Source organism: Schistocerca americana, chromosome 9, assembly GCF_021461395.2.
Source record: "Schistocerca americana isolate TAMUIC-IGC-003095 chromosome 9, iqSchAmer2.1, whole genome shotgun sequence".
Lineage (NCBI taxonomy): Eukaryota > Metazoa > Arthropoda > Insecta > Orthoptera > Acrididae > Schistocerca > Schistocerca americana.
Window position 1 is genome coordinate 82,338,306 of NC_060127.1, and position 22,054 is coordinate 82,360,359.

General features: G+C 40.0%; 1 protein-coding gene across 2 annotated transcripts in view; it reads right to left on the minus strand.

Moving 5' to 3' along the window:
• The window catches only part of LOC124551016 (BTB/POZ and MATH domain-containing protein 4-like), an 81,649-nt gene that overhangs the window by 26,184 nt on the left and 33,411 nt on the right, over positions 1-22,054 (minus strand). For both annotated transcript variants that reach the window (XM_047125861.1, XM_047125862.1), the window contains one exon: positions 17,756-18,846. In XM_047125861.1, the coding sequence (XP_046981817.1) occupies positions 17,756-18,774 (1,019 nt within the window). In that variant the 5' untranslated portion in view covers positions 18,775-18,846. The remainder of the gene's footprint in view (positions 1-17,755; positions 18,847-22,054) is intronic.

Below are 22,054 nucleotides of genomic sequence, written 5' to 3' on the forward strand. Positions count from 1 at the left end.
TGTACAATCATCCTTGGGCCCTTTTTGTACAAGCCTGATAAAATGTAGACCTCACTGCTGGAGGTTATTCCGGAGCTCATCTGTTTGGAACATAAGATCTCTGTGGAAGATGATTCCTTGGACCATGTTCAAAGTTTTGTCTGGGGTAATGGTCCCAGGTTTGTCATCTAGATGATCGCATGCCTGAAGAGCTGTAGGTTTGGCAGCAGATGAAGTTTTAATCAATAATAAACCATTTCTCATTTTCCACAGATACTCAACTTCCCCAAATTTGTCTTCAGTGTTTTTGACAGAAAATAATGACTTGGTTGCAGTAAAAATACACAGTCAGTCTGAGTACAGACTGTGTACTGTGTGAAGTATATAATTCCCAGACATACTCTGTCCCTCTTCCAATGTCATAGCCAGGGCAAGAAACATAATGGGGTCATATCTCTGCATTATAATAATCTTTCCCATCTGAAGAGACTGCTGGGCCTTGCAGCAACCAGCCAAATGAACTTTAATTCACTTCCTGTGTGAATCTTCTGCCATAGTAACACCTACTCCAAATGAGGGCTCTCCCCACAAGTGCCACCCAGCCACAGCAACAGTTACTTCGCCAGTAAACTGTTACCCAGAGTCCCTGTTCCCCAGCCATGACAGGTTCATACTCCTGGGCTTGCATGGTGAGTTCCAGCTCAGGCACCAACAGTGTGATCCCTTTGTAGTCAGGGGGCTACCACCATGTAGGTACTTTTAACCCCTCACCCCCCACCCCCCTTTTTCACAATGGAATGGCTGCTGTGCTGGTTTCTGTCCATAGTACCTGTACAAGAAAGGAAGAGTGCAAAGAAAGAAAGGCACAAGAGTTGGAATAAATGCCGCACTGGTTGACCTTCCCTGCATGATATCCACTTCTGTACAATTTGGAAAAGGAGTACCAAACTAACCCCAACATGGGGACCATACAGTTAAGAATGAAAAGTGGCAGAATGATGGAAGAGAAGAAAATGGGTGTCCAAAATCACAAATCAGATCCAAGCACAATCAGCACCAAAAAGGCTACCCAAAGCAAAGGCAGAGGGGAAAAGAAGACTAGAAGAATAGACTTTCAGCATGGAAAGGGATATAGCACTGCAAGGGCTGGGGCCCCTTGGAGGCCAAGCATGTATTCACAAAGAGATGTGAGCCCCCTGAGGGGGGGGGGGGGATGTTACAACATATCCTTTGTTCCCATAACCCCTTTGCCTCAACATCTGCTAGTCCCTGTCCTGTCCTATCCCCTTCTCCTTGCTCCCCCTCCAGCACTACCCATCAAGACATCTACTAGTCTTTTCCTCTCTCTCGTCTTAACCACCCCCCCCCCCCTCCCCAAAGCACAGCTTCCTGACACTACTGCAGCCCAATCCTATCCCCACCATGTCCCTGTGCATTTCTGCAGGCAGCACAGCTTCTTCCCTCACCACTACCCTACCCTGCTAATGCTGCCCCTCCCCACCCCATGCCGTCTTCTTATCCTCACCACCCAACAGAGCAGATTGCTGCTCATGTCAGACACTGTCCCAGTTAGGCCACAGTGCCCAGAGACTGTGGCCATGTGAGTGTGGGTTGTGCTTGTGTGAATTAGTGTGCGGTTTTCCACTGCAGGAGAAGAACTGTCTGAAAGCTTACACATTTTAACATTTTCTTACCTTTGTGGTTACATGTGGGGCACATTTCAGTGAGCCACTGAGAATAATTTTCAATGCTGTTGAAATGTACCTCCAGTCCATCTAAATAATTTATTCCAGCAACAATATATTATTACATGGCACGACAGGTGCAAAGTTCTTTTTTATACTTAGTTAACATGATGGAAAATAACAAAAAGAAGGTAATTAGACCACAAGCAAGTGAAGAAAAAGCTGCAAAGGCTATGAAAACAGTGGTAGATGCCATGTCACTTGAACTGCTAAAATTCTATGCTTATTCTGCTTTATGTGAGAGATTAAGAAACAGTAATGAAGTGGATATTAAACTGAGTGATAGTAATAATAAACCAATGTCACCTAATTGATATTGATCGAAGTATAGAAGTCAACATGTTTTTGCTGCAGATGAAGAATGTAATTGTCCTGATTACACAATTAAGAGCTACAAACTGACTTACAAACAAATGTTGCAGCTCACATACAAGTATGTAGAACAGCTAGGCTCAAGTACACAGGGTAATTACAACGTAAATAAAATAATTCATGTTAACTGGGTCAAGCTTTTTGTGAGCTAGTATCAATAACTCATCATAATTAGACATGAAAATACTAGCTTAACTAAGGCAGCAGGTTTTAATAAAGCAGATGCCACATTATTTTTCTTTACTACAATGAATAAGCTGTTTATTCAGATGATTTCACAGAAGACTGAGTATTCAACCTGCACGTTGTAGTTGGGTTCTCTCCATGCTGATATGAATCACACAATGGAGCATGACCCTAGCACAAGCAGAGAAAAATCCAGATTTTTTGAGCAGAACTCCTAAACCTACAACAGAAAAAGCAAAGAACTGTAAAGTAAATACAAGTGAAGGACACCTGAAGATAAAGATGCCTGGCCTTTTCTGAAGGTAGCAGTAGATAGTAAAATTTGAGGAGAAAGTGAGTGGAATGATCAATTTACACTTAAAAAAACTGAATTGAACTGCAAACCTTAACAATATCAGGGAAAAGATAAGGGTATGTTGAAAGAAAATTAAATATTAAAAAAAGAAAAAGTAATTGTAAAGGTGGAAGAAAACTTGTATTGGCTGAACCTTTTCATAGACCCACTGGTGAAAATAAGGGTCTAAAAATTATGATTTAGGGACTACAAATAGCTGATTCTGAATCTTTTACTTGTAATGGAATGAACAACAGAGACCTATTTGTGAAGCAAGTAGAAATGAGAGAAAGACAAACACTACAAATTAAAATTCCTGTAGCCAATTCTATGACTGTTTCTCACTTTCTGTAACAGTAGTTTGGCTGAATTTGTATCCATGGTTATATTATTGGCCTATTACACCAATAAGGTGTAAGTCCAATTGTTTTCAAACCAAAAAGAGCAGGTGTTATTTAGACGATAACAGAAGGAAGTCTCATCGTTAGGGTACATTTGAACAAAAATATGCTTCAACTGAAATGTAGAATATGGCAGTTTGTTTATTATTAGGAACCGACATAAACATTTACAAGTTATTCTACATACCATGGAAACTAACAGTACTAAGTAATAGTAGTAGTAATAATAATAATAATAATAATAATTATTATTATTATTATTATTTATTTATTTATTTATTGTTCCATGGGACAAAATTAAGGAGAAGTCTCTATGGTCATGGAACGAGTCAATACATGAAATTATAACACGATATTAGAAACAGATAAAATGAAATATAAAAAAACATGTTCAGATGACAAGTCATAAGTTTAAATGAAGAAAATCAACGATGTAACACTGGAATTTGCTTAATTTTTTTAGCTCTTCCAGGAGCTCCTCGACAGAATAGAAGGAGGGAGCCATGAGGAAACTCTTCAGTTTGGACATAAAAGAGTTTGGGCTACTGCTAAGATTTTTGAGTTCTTGTGGTAGCTTATTGAAAATGGATGCAGCAGAATACTGCACTCCTTTCTGCACAAGAGTCAAGGAAGTGCATTCTACATGCAGATTTGATCTCTGCCTAGTATTAACTGAGTGAAAGCTGCTAACTCTTGGGAATAGACGATAACAGAAGGAAGTATAATTAGAAGTATTCAGCAATGATATAAATATGGCTTTTGGAACAGACAAATGTAAGAAAAATAGCATAGTCAAGGGAAAACACACTAAACAAGAAGATTACATATTGGATAACCACAGCGACTGCATAGAAGCGATGGAAAAAACAGATGCCTATAAATATCTAGGATACAGACAAAAACTAGGAATAGATAATACAAATATTAAAGAAGAACTAAAAGAAATATATAGACAAAGACTAACAAAAATACTGAAAACAGAATTGACAGCAAGAAACAAGACAAAAGCTATAAATACTTATGCTATACCAATATTGACCTACTCATTTGTAGTAGTGAAATGGAGTAACACAGACCTAGAAGCCCTCAATACACTTACACGATCACAATGCCACAAATATAGAATACATCACATACATTCAGCAACAGAAAGATTCACATTAAGCAGAAAGGAAGGAGGAAGGGGATTTATCGACATAAAAAACCTACATTATGAACAGGTAGACAAATTAAGAAAATTCTTTATAGAACGAGCAGAAACTAGCAAAATACACAAAGCAATCACTCATATAAATACATCAGCTACACCATTGCAATTTCATAACCACTTCTACAACCCTTTAGATCACATAACATCAACAGATACGAAGAAAGTAAATTGGAAAAAGAAAACACTACATGGCAAGCACCCGTATCATCTAATACAGCCACACATCGATCAAGACGCATCCAACACATGGCTAAGAAAAGGCAATGTATACAGTGAGACAGAATGATTCATGATTGCAATACAGGATCAAACAATAAACACCAGATATTACAGCAAGCACATTATTAAAGATTCCAATACCACAACAGATAAATGCAGACTTTGCAAACAACAAATAGAAACAGTAGACTACATCACAAGCAGATGTACAATACTAGCAAATACAGAATACCCCAGAAGACATGACAATGTAGCAAAAATAATACATCAACAACTTGCCATACAACATGAACTAATAAAACAACATGTTCCCACATACAAGTATCCACCACAAAATGTACTGGAGAATGATGAATACAAATTATACTGGAACAGAACCATTATAACAGATAAAACAACACCACATAACAAACCTGACATCACACTCACCCATAAAAAGAAGAAATTAACACAACTAATCGAAATATCCATACCCAATACAACAAATATACAGAAGGAAACAGGAGAAAAAAATTGAAAAATACATCCAACTGGCTGAGGAAGTCAAGGACATGTGGCATCAGGATAAAGTTGACATTGTACCAATTATACTATCAACTACAGGAGTCATACCACACAGTATCCACCAGTACATCAACGCAATACAGCTACATCCAAACTTATATATACAACTACAGAAATCTGTAATTATTGATACTTGTTAAATTACCCAAAAGTTCCTAAATGCAATGTAACATATACCGTACAGTTAAAAGGAAGTCATGCTTGATCAAGGTCCGCGTCACTTTCCATTTTTGACCAGACATAACGTCTGAGAAAAGAAAGAATAATAATAATAATAATAATAATGTTCTCTAGGGAAAAATTATAATCCAAAACTTAATTAAATGTCCCCCATTCTCCCCTACTTCAGACAGAGCATGTTCTCCTAAACAAAAATTATGGATCTCAATAACCTTTTAATCACTCCACATTATTAAGATCTGCTGAAAAAAAAAAATGCATATAAAATATGGAAAAATTTACAAAGGGTCATTCGTGTGTGTTTGTTCAAATCATAGATCAGATGTTGGCAATGCATCTCCTTGTGAAGTTAGAGGCAGCCAATGGGAGGACAGCATGTAGTAGTGTGTGCACACACACACATACACACACACACACACACACACACACACACAAACACACACACATGCATGCACGCAAGAAAATTATTAATGATTTCATCTGACAAAAAACTTGATGTTGTAGTGACAAAGTGATACAAATTACTCATGTTGTGTGGACAACCCTTCTTTGTATTCTGCTTCAACCACACTTACAACCATTTCTTTTAATGAGACATACAACACCTTTTGCAGTGACTGTCTTGAAATTCCATTAATTACACTACTGGCCATTAAAATTGCTACACCAAAAAGAAATGCAGATGATAAACGGGTATTCATTGGACAAATATATTATACTAGAACTGACATGTGATTACATTTTCTCGCAGTTTGGGTGCATAGATCCTGAGAAATCAGTACCCGGAACAACCACCTCTGGCCATAATAACGGCCTTGATACGCCTGGGCATAAAAGTCAAACAGAGCTTGAATGGCGTATACAGGTATAGCTGCCCATGCAGCTTCAACACGATACCACAGTTCATCAAGAGTAATGACTGGCGTATTGTGACGAGCCAGTAGCTTGGCCACCTTTGACCACACATTTTCAATTGGTGAGAGATCTGGAGAATGTGCTGGCCAGAGCAGCAGTTGAACATTTTCTATATCCAGAAAAGCCCGTACAGGACCTGCAACATGCGGTCGTGCATTATCCTGTTGAAATGTAGGGTTTCGCAGGGATTGAATGAAGGGTAGAGCCACGGGTCGTAACACATCTGAAATGTAACATCCACTGTTCAAAGTGCCGTCAATGCGAACAAGAGGTGACCGAGATGTGTAACCAGTGGCACCCCATACCATCAGGCCGGGTGATATGCCAGTATGGTGATGTCGAATACACGCTTCCAATGCTCTGAAAAGCTAATCATTTGCATAACACAGCATCTGCTTCCTGTCGGTTAAATTTCACGTCTGTAGCACATCATCTTCGTGGTGTCGCAATTTTAGTGGCCAGTAGTGTATTTCATCTTAAAGGCAGTATCTACACTATTATGACAGACTGCTCTCCACCACAGAGGTTCAAAATGGTTCAAATGGCTCTGAGCACTATGGGACTTAACATCTATGGTCATCAGTCCCCTGGAACTTAGAACTACTTAAACCTAACTAACCTAAGGACATCATACAACACCGAGTCATCACGAGGCAGAGAAAAACCCTGACCCCACCGAGCACAGAGGCAATAGTTCCATTATCCCCTCTTGTGTCCAGATTTCTGCTGTGTGTAAATGGTGATTCTGTGATGTTACAAACTTTGACAGTGATGGAGAAGCGTAAGGGTATCAATTTGAGGTGAGGGACCCTTGCCTGAATGTGACTGAGTTGAAAGTTATAAGAGAAAATAGCTATGATATCTGACAGTGGAATACATGTACTAGTACCATTGCTGCTACAATTATAGAATAGGCAATTTTCACTGGACCAAACCAACAGCAAAAGTCTGTAAATGTGGGCACTAAAATGCATACCTTAAGAGCTATTAGCACTTTTATGTCTTTGATACTGGGGAGCATCTCTCCTACTGTATAAATGCCCTTTGCTCTTAACACATTCCACTCACTACCTGCAGAAATTATTGGTGCATTATGATCTTCCTAAAAATCAATGCTCGAAGAATCTCTGAGAGAGGTTTTTCTGACTGTTACACTACAGTAGTTGTAGAATTTTGGAACACGTATTATGTTCGAGTATAATGACTTTTCCGAGGACTAGAAATCTACTCCGTAGGAATTAGCACGGGTTTAGAAAAAGATGATCGTGTGACACCCACCTCTCGCTATTCGTCCACGAGACTCAGTGGGCCATAGATAGGAGTTCCCAGGTGGATGCCATGTTTCTTGACTTCCGCAAGGCGTTCGATAAAGTTCTCCACAGTCATTTAATGAACAAAGTAAGACCATATGGACTATCAGACCAATTGTGTGATTGGATTGAAGAGTTCCTAGATAACAGAACACAGCATGTCATTCTCAATTGAGAGAAGTCTTCCGAAGTAAGAGTGATTTCAGGTGTGCCGCAGAGGAGTGTTGTAGGACCATTGCTATTAACAATATACATAAATGACCTTATGGATGACACCGGAAGTTCCCTGAGGCTTTTTGCGGATAATGCTGTGGTATATTGAGAGGTTGTAACAATGGAAAATTGTACTGAAATACAGGAGGATCTGCAACACATTGATACATGGTGCAGGGAATGGCAATTGAATCTCAATGTAGACAAGTGAAATGTGCTGCAAATACATAGAAAGAAAGATCCTTTATCATTTAGCTACAATATAGCAAGTCAGCAACTGGAAGCAGTTAATTCCGTAAATTATCTGGGCGTAGGCATTAGGAGTGATTTAAAATGGAATGACCATATAAAATTAATCGTCGGTAAAGCAGATGCCAGACTGAGATTCATTGGAAGAATCCTAAGGAAATGCAATCCAAAAACAAAGGAAGTAGGTAACAGTACGCTTGTTCGTCCACTGCTCGAATACTGCTCACCGGTATGGGATCCATACCAGATAGGGTTGATAGAAGAGATAGAGAAGATCCAACGGAGAGCAACACGCTTCGTTACAGCATCATTTAGTAATCGCAAAAGCGTTATGGAGATGATAGATAAACTCCAGTGGAAGACTCTGCAGGAGAGACGCTCAGTAGCTTGGTACGGGCTTTTGTTGAAGTTTTGATAACATACCTTCACCGAGGAGTCAAGCAGTATATTGCTCCCTCCTACATATATGTTGCGAAGAGACCATGAGGATATAATCAGAGAGATTAGAGCCCACACAGAGGCATACCGACAATCCTTTTTTCTACGAACAATACGTCACTGGAATAGAAGGGAGAACCAATAGAGTTACTCAAGGTACTCTCTGTCACACACCGTCAGGTGGCTTGCAGAGTATGGATGTAGATGTAGATACATTATTTTGGGGCAGTGATGGCTCGAAGTCAGATGTTCACTCTTTTTGCACTTCGGAGAGCTGTTACATAGATGTTCTCCGTTCTACAAAGTGCTACATGATTTGAAAAACATATAACAGGCATGATCAGTTCCTGCACATTTGTTGTTACAGTGTTGTTTTGTAGTTGTATTGATCACAAAAGTCTGTCAGAAAATGGGAGACAGTTTGACTTGTAAAGAAATTCTTTGGCTGTTCAAAGAGTCTGGTACTGAAATTGATGGGGGTGGTTTTGAAATCAATGACAGTATTTCTGAAATGTACGGTATCCACTTTCTCTTTCACCTTACAAGCAGGAGCCACACAAAGATGTGGAAGAAGTTTACGACTTCTGGGGGACTGCAGCAGTCACTGCGGACTGACTGGAATGTGCTAAGGTATGTATTTTAGAGTTCTTTTTTACTAGACATTCTTTTCTTGTTTTGGTCCATACTACCACTGCTGAAAGTGATCTGCGCTGCAGTCTTAGCAACAACAGTATTGCTACATGTATTCTACAGTCACAGATATCAGAAAAGAGTTTCGCTTTTAGCTTTCAACTTGGGGTCATTGATTCAAAATGATACAGTTATCTTTCATCATCCCTGAAAGTTTGTAACTTCACTAAATCACCCTGTATATTACATGCATCCAACAGAAATGCCAAGATATGGCAAAAGCAGAAAATGAAAATTCAGCATTATCAGGTTGATGTGTAAGTTCGTAGTGTTTTTGTTTTGCATGATGGTATTCCAGTTCCTATGGATTTGTTTATTGATTGTCATTTTTTATTTGTAATTTATTGTTGCTATGTGAGTTTAAATGTTGTTATTTGGAGGTAATGAGTAGGTGTGGATGTTGGACACTGGAGTGTCTAGTGGAGAAATCTAAACATTTCCAACATCTTTTCTTGTTTGAGTTCAATAGAGGGGTGACAGTAGCAGAGCCAGCCTGGAATATGTACACTGTATATGGGGATAATGCCACTGGACAGAGCACAGCAAGAAAATGGTTTTCTCATTTTAAGGAGGATCAGTTTGATATTAGTGACTCTCCACATTCAGGAAGACCTTTGGGGCTTGCTGAAGATCATTTAAGATTCATTAATCCACTATGATCATGTCAGTGCAGTGGCGCTGACTTAAGGGGGTCAAGGTGCTTTGTGTCCCCCCCCCCCCCCCCCCCAATAGTTAAAAGTAAGGGCCTCGGACCCCACCCCCCACAATATTCAAACATGCATTTCTCACCGCTCTCTCCCCCTTCCTCATTCTTTACTGGGAAATTTGTTAAAACTTGCACATACATTTTTGCATAGTGTCCCCTGCATCTGCACTATTTGCACACTTTTACTGTAGGGAGGTATGCGGGAACGAAATCTCACCATGAGCTCACAGCGCTTTGGCTGCTAGGACGAGCTCCACTTCCTCCCACAGCAGCCTGCTGGCAGCTTCAAAAAGAAACTAATGAGCAATAGTGACACCGAATTTGATGATGATCGCTAGAAGGATTAGAAAATGTTAAAGACTCTTCATTCATTTTTGTAAATTCTATTGACAATCAGTAGGTACAACACCACACAAATCAGCACCGGCTGCAGGGATTTTGCCACCCCATGCGAACATGTCAGGTGCGGCCCCCCCATTTTTCGACATAGTCAACTTTTCCCACAATATATTTCATACATGATGCCTTATTTTCACATATCACACTCATTCGTCTCTTTATTGTGAATATGTCTTTAAGATCAAAGCAGCAGTCAGTGATACGTTTACAGTGCAATACATTTTAAGCCATTTTTGTTGGAGGAAATGTTTCTTTTGTAAATCAGAGCACAGTGTTTCTGTACAATAGATAATTTTCAGTAAGACCTTTGATTTTATGAATAATTTGTATTTATAATTTATTCTCACATTCCCTCATTTACGCAAGATGGATTTGCCGCCCCCAAAAATCTGTCGCCCTGGATGATGGCACGGTTCGTCCCTGCCCCCCCCCCCCCCCCCCCTCCCTGGAGCTGGCCCTGACAATAATCAACACTATTGATACATGGCTACTTCTTGTTAGGTGCACAGTACTGTTGCACAGGTCGCAGCTAATGTTGGCAGCGAACATAAATATTCCGGAGCTGGGCATCACCAGTGGTCAGTTAGTCTTACTGTGACTCGGTTCAGTTGTTAATCTTTCGTCCCTTACTGTCCAGTTTAAAATGGACAAGTTTATAATTAGGAAGAAATGTGACAATGTGGCAAGTGTTAGTGATGGTGAAGCTAGACCCAGTGTTGGTGGTGCTGTATGTGACAATAAAGACACAGATAGTGACGGAACTGTGGTGGTGACAAAAAACACACTTCCTGAAAAAAACAACACTGTTATCAGCCCTCTTGGAAACAGCAATTTGCATGGATCGATTACAATAAGGTAAAAAATGTTATTTTTTGCAAAATTTGCAGACAAATGTTTGAAGAAAATCTTTTTCAGTTTTCTCACAAAATGGAAAAACTTCCATGTAAACTGGTTTTTCAAACTGGAAGAAAGGGGTAGAAAAGTTGAATGTGCATAAAGCATCGGATTGCCACAGAGAAGCTGTACTGAAATTCAAATCCTTAAAATCGAATGTCAATGTATAGAGCCAGATTTCCAAAGAAAAACTGACACAAATGAAAGAAAACAGCTTGTTTACTAAAAATCATACCTTCCCTCTGTTATTTAGCAGTCCAGGGGCTTACAATACATGGACATACTAATGAAACAAGTAACTCTGACAATTTATTTCACCTTCAATGTGAAGATAACCAGCTACTTTTAATATGGCTACACCGCGAAACTTACAAATGGACGTCCCATGATGAGCAAAACGAAATTTTGGCCATTTTAAGTCATACACTTTTTAGAAAATTATTGGAGGATATCAAGAGTGCAGTGTATTTTGCAGTAATAGCAGACAAAACAGCAGACATAGCCACCAAAGAGCAATTTAGTATCTGTATACGATTTGTTGCTGCTTCGCTAGAGATAGAAGAATGTTTTTTAGGGCTATACTCAATACAAAGTACCACAGCTAAGGCTCTGTTTGATATTATTATCGACTTTTTAAGATGATTTGTTTTGCCTACATCTAATTGTAGGGGCTAATGCTTTGACGGTTAAGCTAACATGGCGGGATTATATAGTGGTGTCCAGGCAAAGTTTATGGAAATGGAGAAGAGAGCTATGTTTGTGCACTGTCTTGCACACTGTTTAAATCTAACACTACAAGACACTGTGAAAGCAGTGCAGAATGTCGAAATGCATTGGATGTTATGAAGGACTTAATACATTTTGTGAGAGATTCACCTAAAAGATTAGATCTTTTTGCTCACCTGAAGGCAGATGCCTCTACAAATTTGAAACCACTCTGTCCTACAAGGTGGGCCATAAGATACTTGGCAATGTCTTCAGTTTTGTCCAGCTATACACAACTTCAGGATTTTTTTCTAAATGTTTCAAGAAATGACAATTCAGACACTGGGGCCAAAGAAAATGGCTTTTTGATTAATATGCAGACATATGATTTCTTTGTCATGTTATCGCTTCTGGTAAAACTGTTTGGTCACATTGTTACTGTAAACATAGCACTACAGAGGAAATCTCTACACTTAGAGGAGGCCAATAAGATGATTTCCACTCTTGTAACTTCTATTAAATTTATGAGAAACAATTTTGAATCATTCTGGGGTGAAGTAACTTCAAAATTTCAAGATATGGATACTGATTCCCCAAAATTACCCAGTAGAAGAAAAGTCCCTAAGAAATACAATGACTCCATCAATTCATCTGTAGAAACATTCACTGAAGTATGTGACAAATATAGAAGATTGTATTATGAAACAATGGATACATCCATCAGCTTCTTGGAATCACAGTTCAAAACTCAATCATTCATGTTTGTAAATAAAATTGAACAATTTCTTCTTGGTGATAACAAACATTCATTCGATATTTTATCTTTCTGAGAATCAGATATAGACAAAGAACGCTTGCTTCTCCACCGAAGCATGTTTCATGAGATTATCCAAAGTAGTGATTCTGCAAATATTACTTCGTTGGATGACATAGTGAAATACCTAAAACAGGAAAATCACGTTTGACCTACTGCCTGAACTAGTGAAATTCATACGTGCAGTGCTGACGATTCCGGTAATGACCTGCACTGCTGAGCGATTGTTTTCTTGTCTGTGGAGGGTGAAAATGTATCTTCATTCTATAATGAGGCAGGATCATCTTAGGGCCATCACCATTCTCAACGCCCATAGAGATGAATCGATGAAACTCAACCTTGATGCCATATGTGACGAGTTCATATGCAGGAATGATCTGAGGAGGAGTAAATTTGCCATCAAAAATTAAGGTATGTTTCTTCAACTTTATTTATGTATTTGTTTTGTACCACTACTGACCTAAACGCCAACTGAAATGACATTGTGATTGACGTTTCTACGAGTTGAGGGGTAGGGGCTAGTCGCCAGCCAATCGTAGTTCGCATGATTTTCAGCTGTTTGCATTTTTCATTATCCTCACAATCTTTTTTTTGTTTCTTGAAAGTTGTTATGCTGTGAGGGGAATTTCCCAAGAATATGATGTCATAACTCAAAAGGGAAAGTATGCGTGCATAATACACCTCTCTCCTTCAGCACTTGTGGTGTTCCATATAATTCTCATTGCATAGGTCATTTTAGATAGCTTAGAATTTAAGAATGTGATGTTGGAATTCCATTTCAGATTGTCTTGTAAGTAAACAAAGCAATTTTGTTTCAATGACAATTTTTTGGTTTTCCAAAGAAATATTTGGCTTTAATGGATTTTTAATTTTGCTTTGTGTGGAATTGTATAGTGGCGTTTTATTTTTTTATTTTTTTTTAAAAGGGTTAATCAGTAGCTTATTCCTCACAAACCACTCTGAAATCTTTTCAATTTGTGACTTCAGCACACAGCCTAAGTGCCTTTCTATTTCCACCTTCAGTCAATACACTGGTGTCATCTGTGACAGTGTATTTGAGAACAGTAAAATGTGACGAACTGTGTTCATTCCACCTTAATATCACATTTGCCTGCAATGAAGTAGGTTCAAAAATTGGGTGTACAGGTACCGCACGCCTTACGCCAAAATCACAAAAGTCAGGGGATGGCCATATGTGCATCTCTGCTTGCTTGTCATCAATTGGCTCGTGAACAACACTGACCATTCCTATCCTGTATGGTTACTGGTGATGAGAAATGGTGTCTTTATGCTAACCTGTGATCTAGAGGTACCATCTTTGATTCCTAATCATCAAAACGTCTTCAGTCCTGGGTTTGAATATCACCGCTGCTTAAATTTTTATTAATAGTTAGCTTTGGCGACCAAAGATTTCCAGCATAAGAAATCACCTCTTGTTCTGCCAACAATCTTGTCAAAGAGGGCGGAGGAGTGGACAGAGGTTATCTTGCCCTAGGGGTGGGAAACTGCCCCTAAAGGCAGAAGAATCAGCAATACTCAATGACATGAGGATGCAAAAAGGAATGGAAACCACTGCATTAAAGACATGTAACATGTATCCACAGGACATGTGGCCTGTAATTGAAGAAGTGTCATGATGAACTCTCCATTGGCAAAAGATTCCGGAATAGTCCCCCATTCGGATCTCTGGGAGGGGACTGCTGAGAGGGAGGTTACCACGAGAAAAAGATTGAATAATCAATGGAAGGATAATGTTCTATGAGTCGGGGTGTGGAATGCCAGAAGCTTGAATGTGGTAGGGAAACTAGATAATCTGGAAAAGGAAATACAAAGGTTCAATCTAGATATATTTGGGGTCAGTGAAGTGAAGTGGAAAGAAGACAAGGATTTCTCGTCAGATGAGTATAGGGTAATATCGACAACAGCAGGAAATTGTATAACGGGAGTAGGATTTGTTATGAATAGGAAGGTAGGGCAGGGAGTGTGTTACTGTGAACAGTTCAGTAATAGGGTTGTTCGTATCAGAATTGCCAGCAAACCAACACCGACAACGATAGTTCAGGTATACATGCCGATGTCACAAGCTGAAGACGAAGAGATAGAGAAAGTGTATGAGGACATCAAAAGGGGTAATTCAGTACATAAAGGGATATAAAAATCTAATAGTCATGGGAGACTGGAAGCAGTTGTAGGGGAAAGAGTAGGTCACAGGAGAATGTGGGCTTGGGACAGACAAGGAATGAGAGAGGAGAAAGACTAATTGAGTCCTGCAACAAGTTTCAGCCAGTAATAGCAAATACTCTCTTCAAGAATCAGAAGAGGAGGAGGTATACTTGGAAAAGACCCCATGATAAGCGAAGATTTCAATTAGATTACATCATCATCAGACAGAGATTCCAAAAGCAGATACTGGATTTTAAGGCATACCAGGAGCAGACATAGATTCAGATCACAATATAGTACTGATGAAGAGTAGGCTGAAGTTTAAGACATAAGTCAGGAAGAATCAATATGCAATGAGGTGGGATGAGGAAGTACCAAAGAATGATAAGATACGGTTGAAGTGCTCTAAGACTACAGATACAGCAATAAGGAATAGCTCAGTAGGCAGTACACTTGAAGAGGAATGGAAGGAATGGAAGGAATGGACATTTCTAAAAAGGGCCATCACAGAAGTTGGGAAGGAAAACATAGGTACAAAGAAGGTAACTGTGAAGAAACCATGGATGAAATAATATATACTTCAATTGATTGATGAAAGGAGGAAGTACAAAAATGTTCCGGGAAACTCAAGAATAAAAAAATACAGGTCGCTGAGGAACGAAATAAATAGGAAGTGCAGGAAAGCCAAGATGAAATGGCTGCAGGAAAAATGTGAAGACATTGAAAAAGATATGATTGTTAAAAGGACAGACTCAGCTTATAGGAAAGTCAGACAACCTTTGGTGACATTAAAAGCAACGGTGGTAACATTAAGAGTGCAACGGCAATTCCACTGTTAAGCGCAGACGAGAGTGCGGATGGGTGGAAAGAATACATTGAAAGCCTCTATGAGGGGGAAGATTTGTCTGACATGATAGAAGAAGAAACAGGAGTCGATATGGAAGAGATAGGAGATCCAGTATTAGAATCATAATTTAAAAGAGCATTGGAGGACTTAAGATAAAATAAGGCAGAAGGGACAGATAACATTACATGAGAGTTTCTAAAATTGTTGGGGGAAGTGGCAACAAAACGACTATTCACACTGTTTATAGGATTTGTTGACCTGGAAAAAGCATCTGACAATGTAAAATGGTGCAAGATGTTTGAAATTCTGAGAAAAGTAGGGGTAAGCTATAGGGAGAGACAGATCATATACAATATGTACAACAACCAAGAGGGAATAATAAGAGTGGATGATCAGGAACGAAGTGCTCGTATTAAGAAGGGTGTAAGACAAGGCTGTAGCCTTTCGCCCCTACTGTTCAATCTGTACATCGAGGAAGCAATGATGGAAATAAAAGAAAGGTTGAGGAGTGGAATTAAAATATAAGGTGAAAGGATATCAATGATACGATTCGCTGATGACATTGCTACCCTGAGTGAAAGTGAAGAAGAATTAAATGATCTGCTGAACGGAATGACCAGTCTAATGAGTACAGAGTATGGATTGAGAGTAAATTGAAGAAAGACAAAGACAATGAGAAGTAGTAGAAATGAGAACAGCGAGAAACTTAACATCAGGATTGATCGTCAGGAAGTAGATGAAGTTAACGAATTCTGCTGCCTAGGCAGTAAAATAACCAATGACGGACGGAGCAAGGAGGACATCAAAAGCAGACTGGCACTTGCAAAAAGAGCATTCCTGGCCAAGAGAAGTCTACTAGTATCAAATATAGAGCTTAATTTGAGCAAGAGATTTCTGAGAATGTACGTCTGGAGTACAGCATTGTACGGTAGTGAAATATGGACTGTGGGAAAACCAGAACAGTAGAGAATCGAAGCATTTGAGATGTGGTGCTACAGGCGAATGTTGAAAATTAGGTGGACTGATAAAGTAAGAAATGAGGAAGTTCTGTGCAAAATCAGAGAGGGAAGGAATACGTGGAAAACACTGATAAGGAGAAAGGCCAGGATGATAGGACATCTGTTAAGACATGAGGGAATGACTTCCATGGTACTAGAGGGAGCTGTAGAGGACCAAAACTGTAGAGGAAGATGGAGATTGGATTACATCCAGCAAATAACTGAGGAGGTATGTTGCAAGTGCTACTCTGAGATGAAGAGGTTGGCACAGGAAAGGAATTCGTGGCGAGCCGCATCAAACCAGTCAGAAGACTGATGACAAAGAAAACTGGTAACATAAGGAAATAAAGAAATAGAAGAGCCCAAACAAACCAACAACCCACACAATGACCTGCACACACCCACAGAAGATAATGTTATGTACCGGTATATGGTGGAATGGCGACAGTGTGCTGTACTGCAAACTGCTTTCACGTGGTAGGCCTATATGCAACTGTTAGTGCTGACACTGAATGTCAACAACTGAGATGTCTCACATAAACATTCTGAGAACAACGACTAGGAAGACTGAGTGAAATGACGCTACTCCATGGTAACACCCACCAACGTTCTGCTAGACTGACAAAAAACACTATACAGGAAGTGGGTTGGAAGTCATTCTGCACTCAGCTTATTCACTTTATCTTGCACCCTCACATTGTCACCTTTTCTGCTCTCTATCAAACAACTTTTTCTGCACCAAAATGTGCTCCCAAGATGGCTCGATGAGTTCTTTGCCTCGAAACCACGATTTCTACAGTTGCACAACTGAAATGTTACCCCGACGATTAAAGTCTCTGGTACGTGTATCTGTTGTGTTTATTAAACTCATTGAAAAATGCTACAAACGTATGCACCAACCTAATAAATTATTTATTAGACCATTGTGTGTATTTACCTCCAAAAATGAAGTGTTAGCTCCAAAACTACAGTTGATCATATTCTTAACACCTAGAACGTTAAGGTGGTTTTCACGTAATATACTGAACATTTCCTCACCTCCAAAATGAATATATTGTCACAAATTAGTTACACAAATCAGTTGCTCTGTCACTGCAACTTCCCACAATCATTTGTGACAGGTGTTAACAACATATACTTCAAGGTTTTAGGGCACGCACGGCCCCTCGAAAATTTAACAAGCTAATTTACATTTAAATTTCACAGAGTGTTGCACTCATTTACCTCTCTGATCCTTCAGTGAGCAATCCGCTGATTGTCTCCACAGCTGCAGGATACCTGTCAATGATGTTTGCCCAGCCTCCGCTCCCGACCACCTGCTCGAGATTCTGCTTAATGAAAGCCACACACACCTTCTGCAGGAAGCTGCACGAGTGAATGACGGCATAGACAGCAATGTCAGCAGCACTGTCTATTGTAAGATGCCTCGCTAGCTCCAACTCACACTTCAACTTGGGATCCTGGAGCCCGTACTTATCGAAGACCACCAAGAGTTGCTCTGTCATGTCACTCGGTACCTGTATTCTGTCCGTGTACATGTAGCGCAGCATCTCTGACACAACCTGTGGTTCAGCATCAGAGATCTCCACAAGCCCTTCCAGAGCCTCCTTGGTGTCATGACTCAGCATGGCTCTGAACACGGGGCTTCGTGCACACAGTACTGCTCTGTGCGCATCCAGCTGGACTCCTCCGGCACTCAGCTTGATATCTGTGAGGTTTTTCGATTTCAGCAACTGCTCCAGATCCTCGGCTAAGGCCGAATGCAGTTCTTCTTCGTCTGCATCACTAGTGTTCTCCGTTACCACTTCTACAGTGCACACTTCGCATTCAAAAGTCCAGTGCTCACCCAGTTCTTTCACATCAAAGTTGTCCTTCACACATACTAAACTAGATATCCCATATATTTCGAGACTGCAGAATACAGGTGGATACACACAGTGTTTTGATCCTTCCTGATCCAACACGGTAGCTTTAAGGGTTGCATTTACAGGCTCAGAATTGCTGCTACTCACAAGGCGGAAGCACATCATCGGGTTGCCTTCACTCTTTTCAAGTTGCACGTACCATTTACTCGAATTTGGGTGAGAGAATACAGGAGATCTAATGTTATCAGCACCCTCGGGACAAATATCAAAGCCAGAAACTGTCCAGTTGTAGACAGCTTTCACTGCTTTCAGTGTTGTGCTTCCTGACAGTTGCACTGTTTCAGGTCTACTAACGTGAACTAAAGGCAGACAGGGCATTGTAATTTCTGCAATAGTGTCCAGCTGTGAATTGACACTGTTAGCAAAATACGCCCACTAGCAGTTGATGTCCTGTTAAGAAAGAAAATACAAATAAATTAATGAAAAGGGAACTATGGACATCTTAGAAATGTATAATTAGAACTAGATAAAAGAAACATTCCAATACTTGTAAGCGAATTTCATTCATGTTTCATAGAACACATTACTATTCAGTGAAAAATATCTCCTCATTATGTTAAAAGTCTTAAAATCTGTAGATTCCTGCTAACTGCTTTCTTCTAGATGAGCTTAAACATATACCCTGAGGTGACAAAAATCTTGGGATAGTGCTACGCACACATGCAGAGGCTGGTAGTATCGTGAACACGAGGTGTAAAAGGACAGTGCATTGGCAGAACTGTCATTTGTATTCAGCGATTCGATTTGTATGTAAAAGTCTCCAACACAATTATGGCTGCAAGATGGGAATAATAGACTCTGAACGTGGAATGGTTGTCGTAGCTAGACGTGTGGGACATTGCATTTTGGAAATCGTTAGGGAATTCAATACTCCAACATTCAGTGTCAAGAGTGTGCTGTCAATATCAAATTCCAGTCATTACCTCTCACCACGGACAATGCAGTGGCTGGTGCCATGACTTAATGGTTGAGAACAGTGCCATTTGTGTAAAGTTGTCAGTGCTAACAGAGAAGCAACACTGCACTGCAGAAACCAATGTGGGATGTACGGTGAACATATCCGTTAGGACAGTGTGGTGACAATTGGTGTGAATGGGCTATGGCAGCAGACAAACAACGGGAGTGCCTCTACTAACACCATAACATCACCTGCAGTGCTCAGACGCAATGAAGCCATTGGCCCAAGTAGTCAACAAGACACTGTGCAAACCGGTGGTGGCTCCGTAATGGCGTGGGCTGTGTTTACGTGGAATGGAATGGGTCCTGGTTAGGTTTGGCTAGTTGGAGACAATTTGCAGCCATTCATGCCATCATGTTCCCTAACAATGATGGAATTTTTATGGCTGACAATGTGCCATCTCACCGGGTCACAACTGTTCGCGATTGGTTTGAATAACATTCTGAACACTTCAAGTGAAAGATCTGACTACCCAGATTGCCCGACATGAAACACACTGAGCATTTATGGGGCATAATCAAGACATCAGATCATATACAAAATCCTGCACTGGCAACATCGACATCTACATCCATACTCCGCAAGTCACCTGACGGTGTGTGGCGGAGGGTATCTTGAGTACCTCTATCGGTTCTCCCTTCTAATCCAGTCTCGTATTGTTTGTGGAAAGAAAGATTGTCGGTATGCCTCTGTGTGGGATCTAATCTCTCTGATTTTATCCTCGTGGTCTCTTCGTGAGATGTACGTAGGAGGAAGCAATATACTGCTTGACTCCTCGGTGAAGGTATGTTCTCGAAACTTCAACAAAAGCCCGTACTGAGCCACTGAGCATCTCTCTTGCAGAGTCTTCCACTGCAGTTTATCTATCATCTCTGTAACGCTTTCATGATTACTCAATGATCCTGTAACAAAGCTTGCTGCTCTCCGTTGGATCTTCTCTATCTCTTCTATCAACCCTATCTGGTATGGATCCCATACTGGTGAGCAGTATTCGAGCAGTGGACGAACAAGCGTACTGTAACCTACTTCCTTTGTTTTTGGATTGCATTTCCTTAGGATTCTTCCAATGAATCTCAGTCTGGCATCTGCTTTACTGACGATTAATTTTATATGGTCATTCCATTTTAAATCACTCTTAATGTCTACGCCCAGATAATTTATGGAATTAATTGCTTCCAATTGCTGACTTGCTATATTGTAGCTAAATGATAAAGGATCTTTCTTTCTATATATTTGCAGCACATTTCACTAGCCTACACTGAGATTCAATTGCCATTCCCTGCACCATGTGTCAATTTGTTGCAGATCCTCCTGTATTTCAGTACAATTTTCCATTGTTACAACTTCTCGATATATTACAGCATCATCCGCAAAAAGCCTCAGTGAACTTCCGATGTTATCCACAAGGTCATTTATATATATTGTGAATAGCGATGGTCCTACAACACTCCCCTGCAGCACACTTGAAATCACTCTTACTTCGGAAGACTTCTCTCCATTGAGAATGACATGCTGCATTCTGTTATCTAGTAACTCTTTAATCCAATCACACAAATGGTGTGATAGTCCATATGGTCTTACTTTGTTCATTAAATGACTGTGTGGAACTGTATTGAACACCTTGCGGAAGTCAAGAAACACGGCATCTACCTGGGAACCTGTGTCTATGGTCCTCTGAATGTCGTGGACGAATAGTGCGAACTGGGTTTCACACGATCGTCTTTTTCGAAACCCATGCTGATTCCTACAGAGTAGATTTCTAGTCTCCAGAAAACTCATTCTACTCGAACATAATACATGTTCCAAAAATTCTACAACTGATCGACGTTAGAGATATAGGTCTATAGCTCTGCACATCTGTTCGACGTCCCTTCTTGAAAACGGGGATGACCTGTGCCCTTTTGCAATCTTTTGGAATGCTACGCTCTTCTAGAGACCTACGGTACACCGCTGCAAGAAGGGGGCAAGTTCCTTCGCATACTCTGTGTAAAATCAAACCGGTGTCCCATCAGGTCCAACGGCCTTTCCTCTTTTGAGCGACTTTAATTGTTTTTCTATCCCTCCGTCATCTATTTCGATATCTACCATTTTGACATCTGTGCGACAATCTAGAGAAGGAACTACAGTGCATTCTTCCTCTGTGAAACAGCTTTGGAAAAAGACATTTAGTATTTGAGCCTTTAGTCTGTCATCCTCTGTTTCAGTATCATTTTGGTCACAGAGTGTCTGGACATTTTGTTTTGATCCACCTACCACTTTGACATAAGACCAAAATTTCTTAGGATTTTCTGCCAAGTCTGTACATAAAACTTTACTTTCAAATTCATTGAACACCTCTCGCATAGCCCTCCTCACACTACATTTTGCTTCGTGTAATTTTTGCTCGTCTTCAAGGCTTTGGCTATGTTTATTTTTGCTGTGAAGTTCCCTTTGCTTCCGTAGCAGTTTTCTAACTCAGTTGTTGTACCACGGTGGTTCTTTTCCATCTCTTACGATCTTGCTTGGCACATACTCTTCTAATGACATTGTACGATTGTTCTGAACTTTGTCCACTGATCCTCAACACTATCTGTACTTGAGATAAAACTTTTGTGTTGAGCTGTCAAGTACTCTGAAATCTGCTTTTTGTCACTTTTGCTA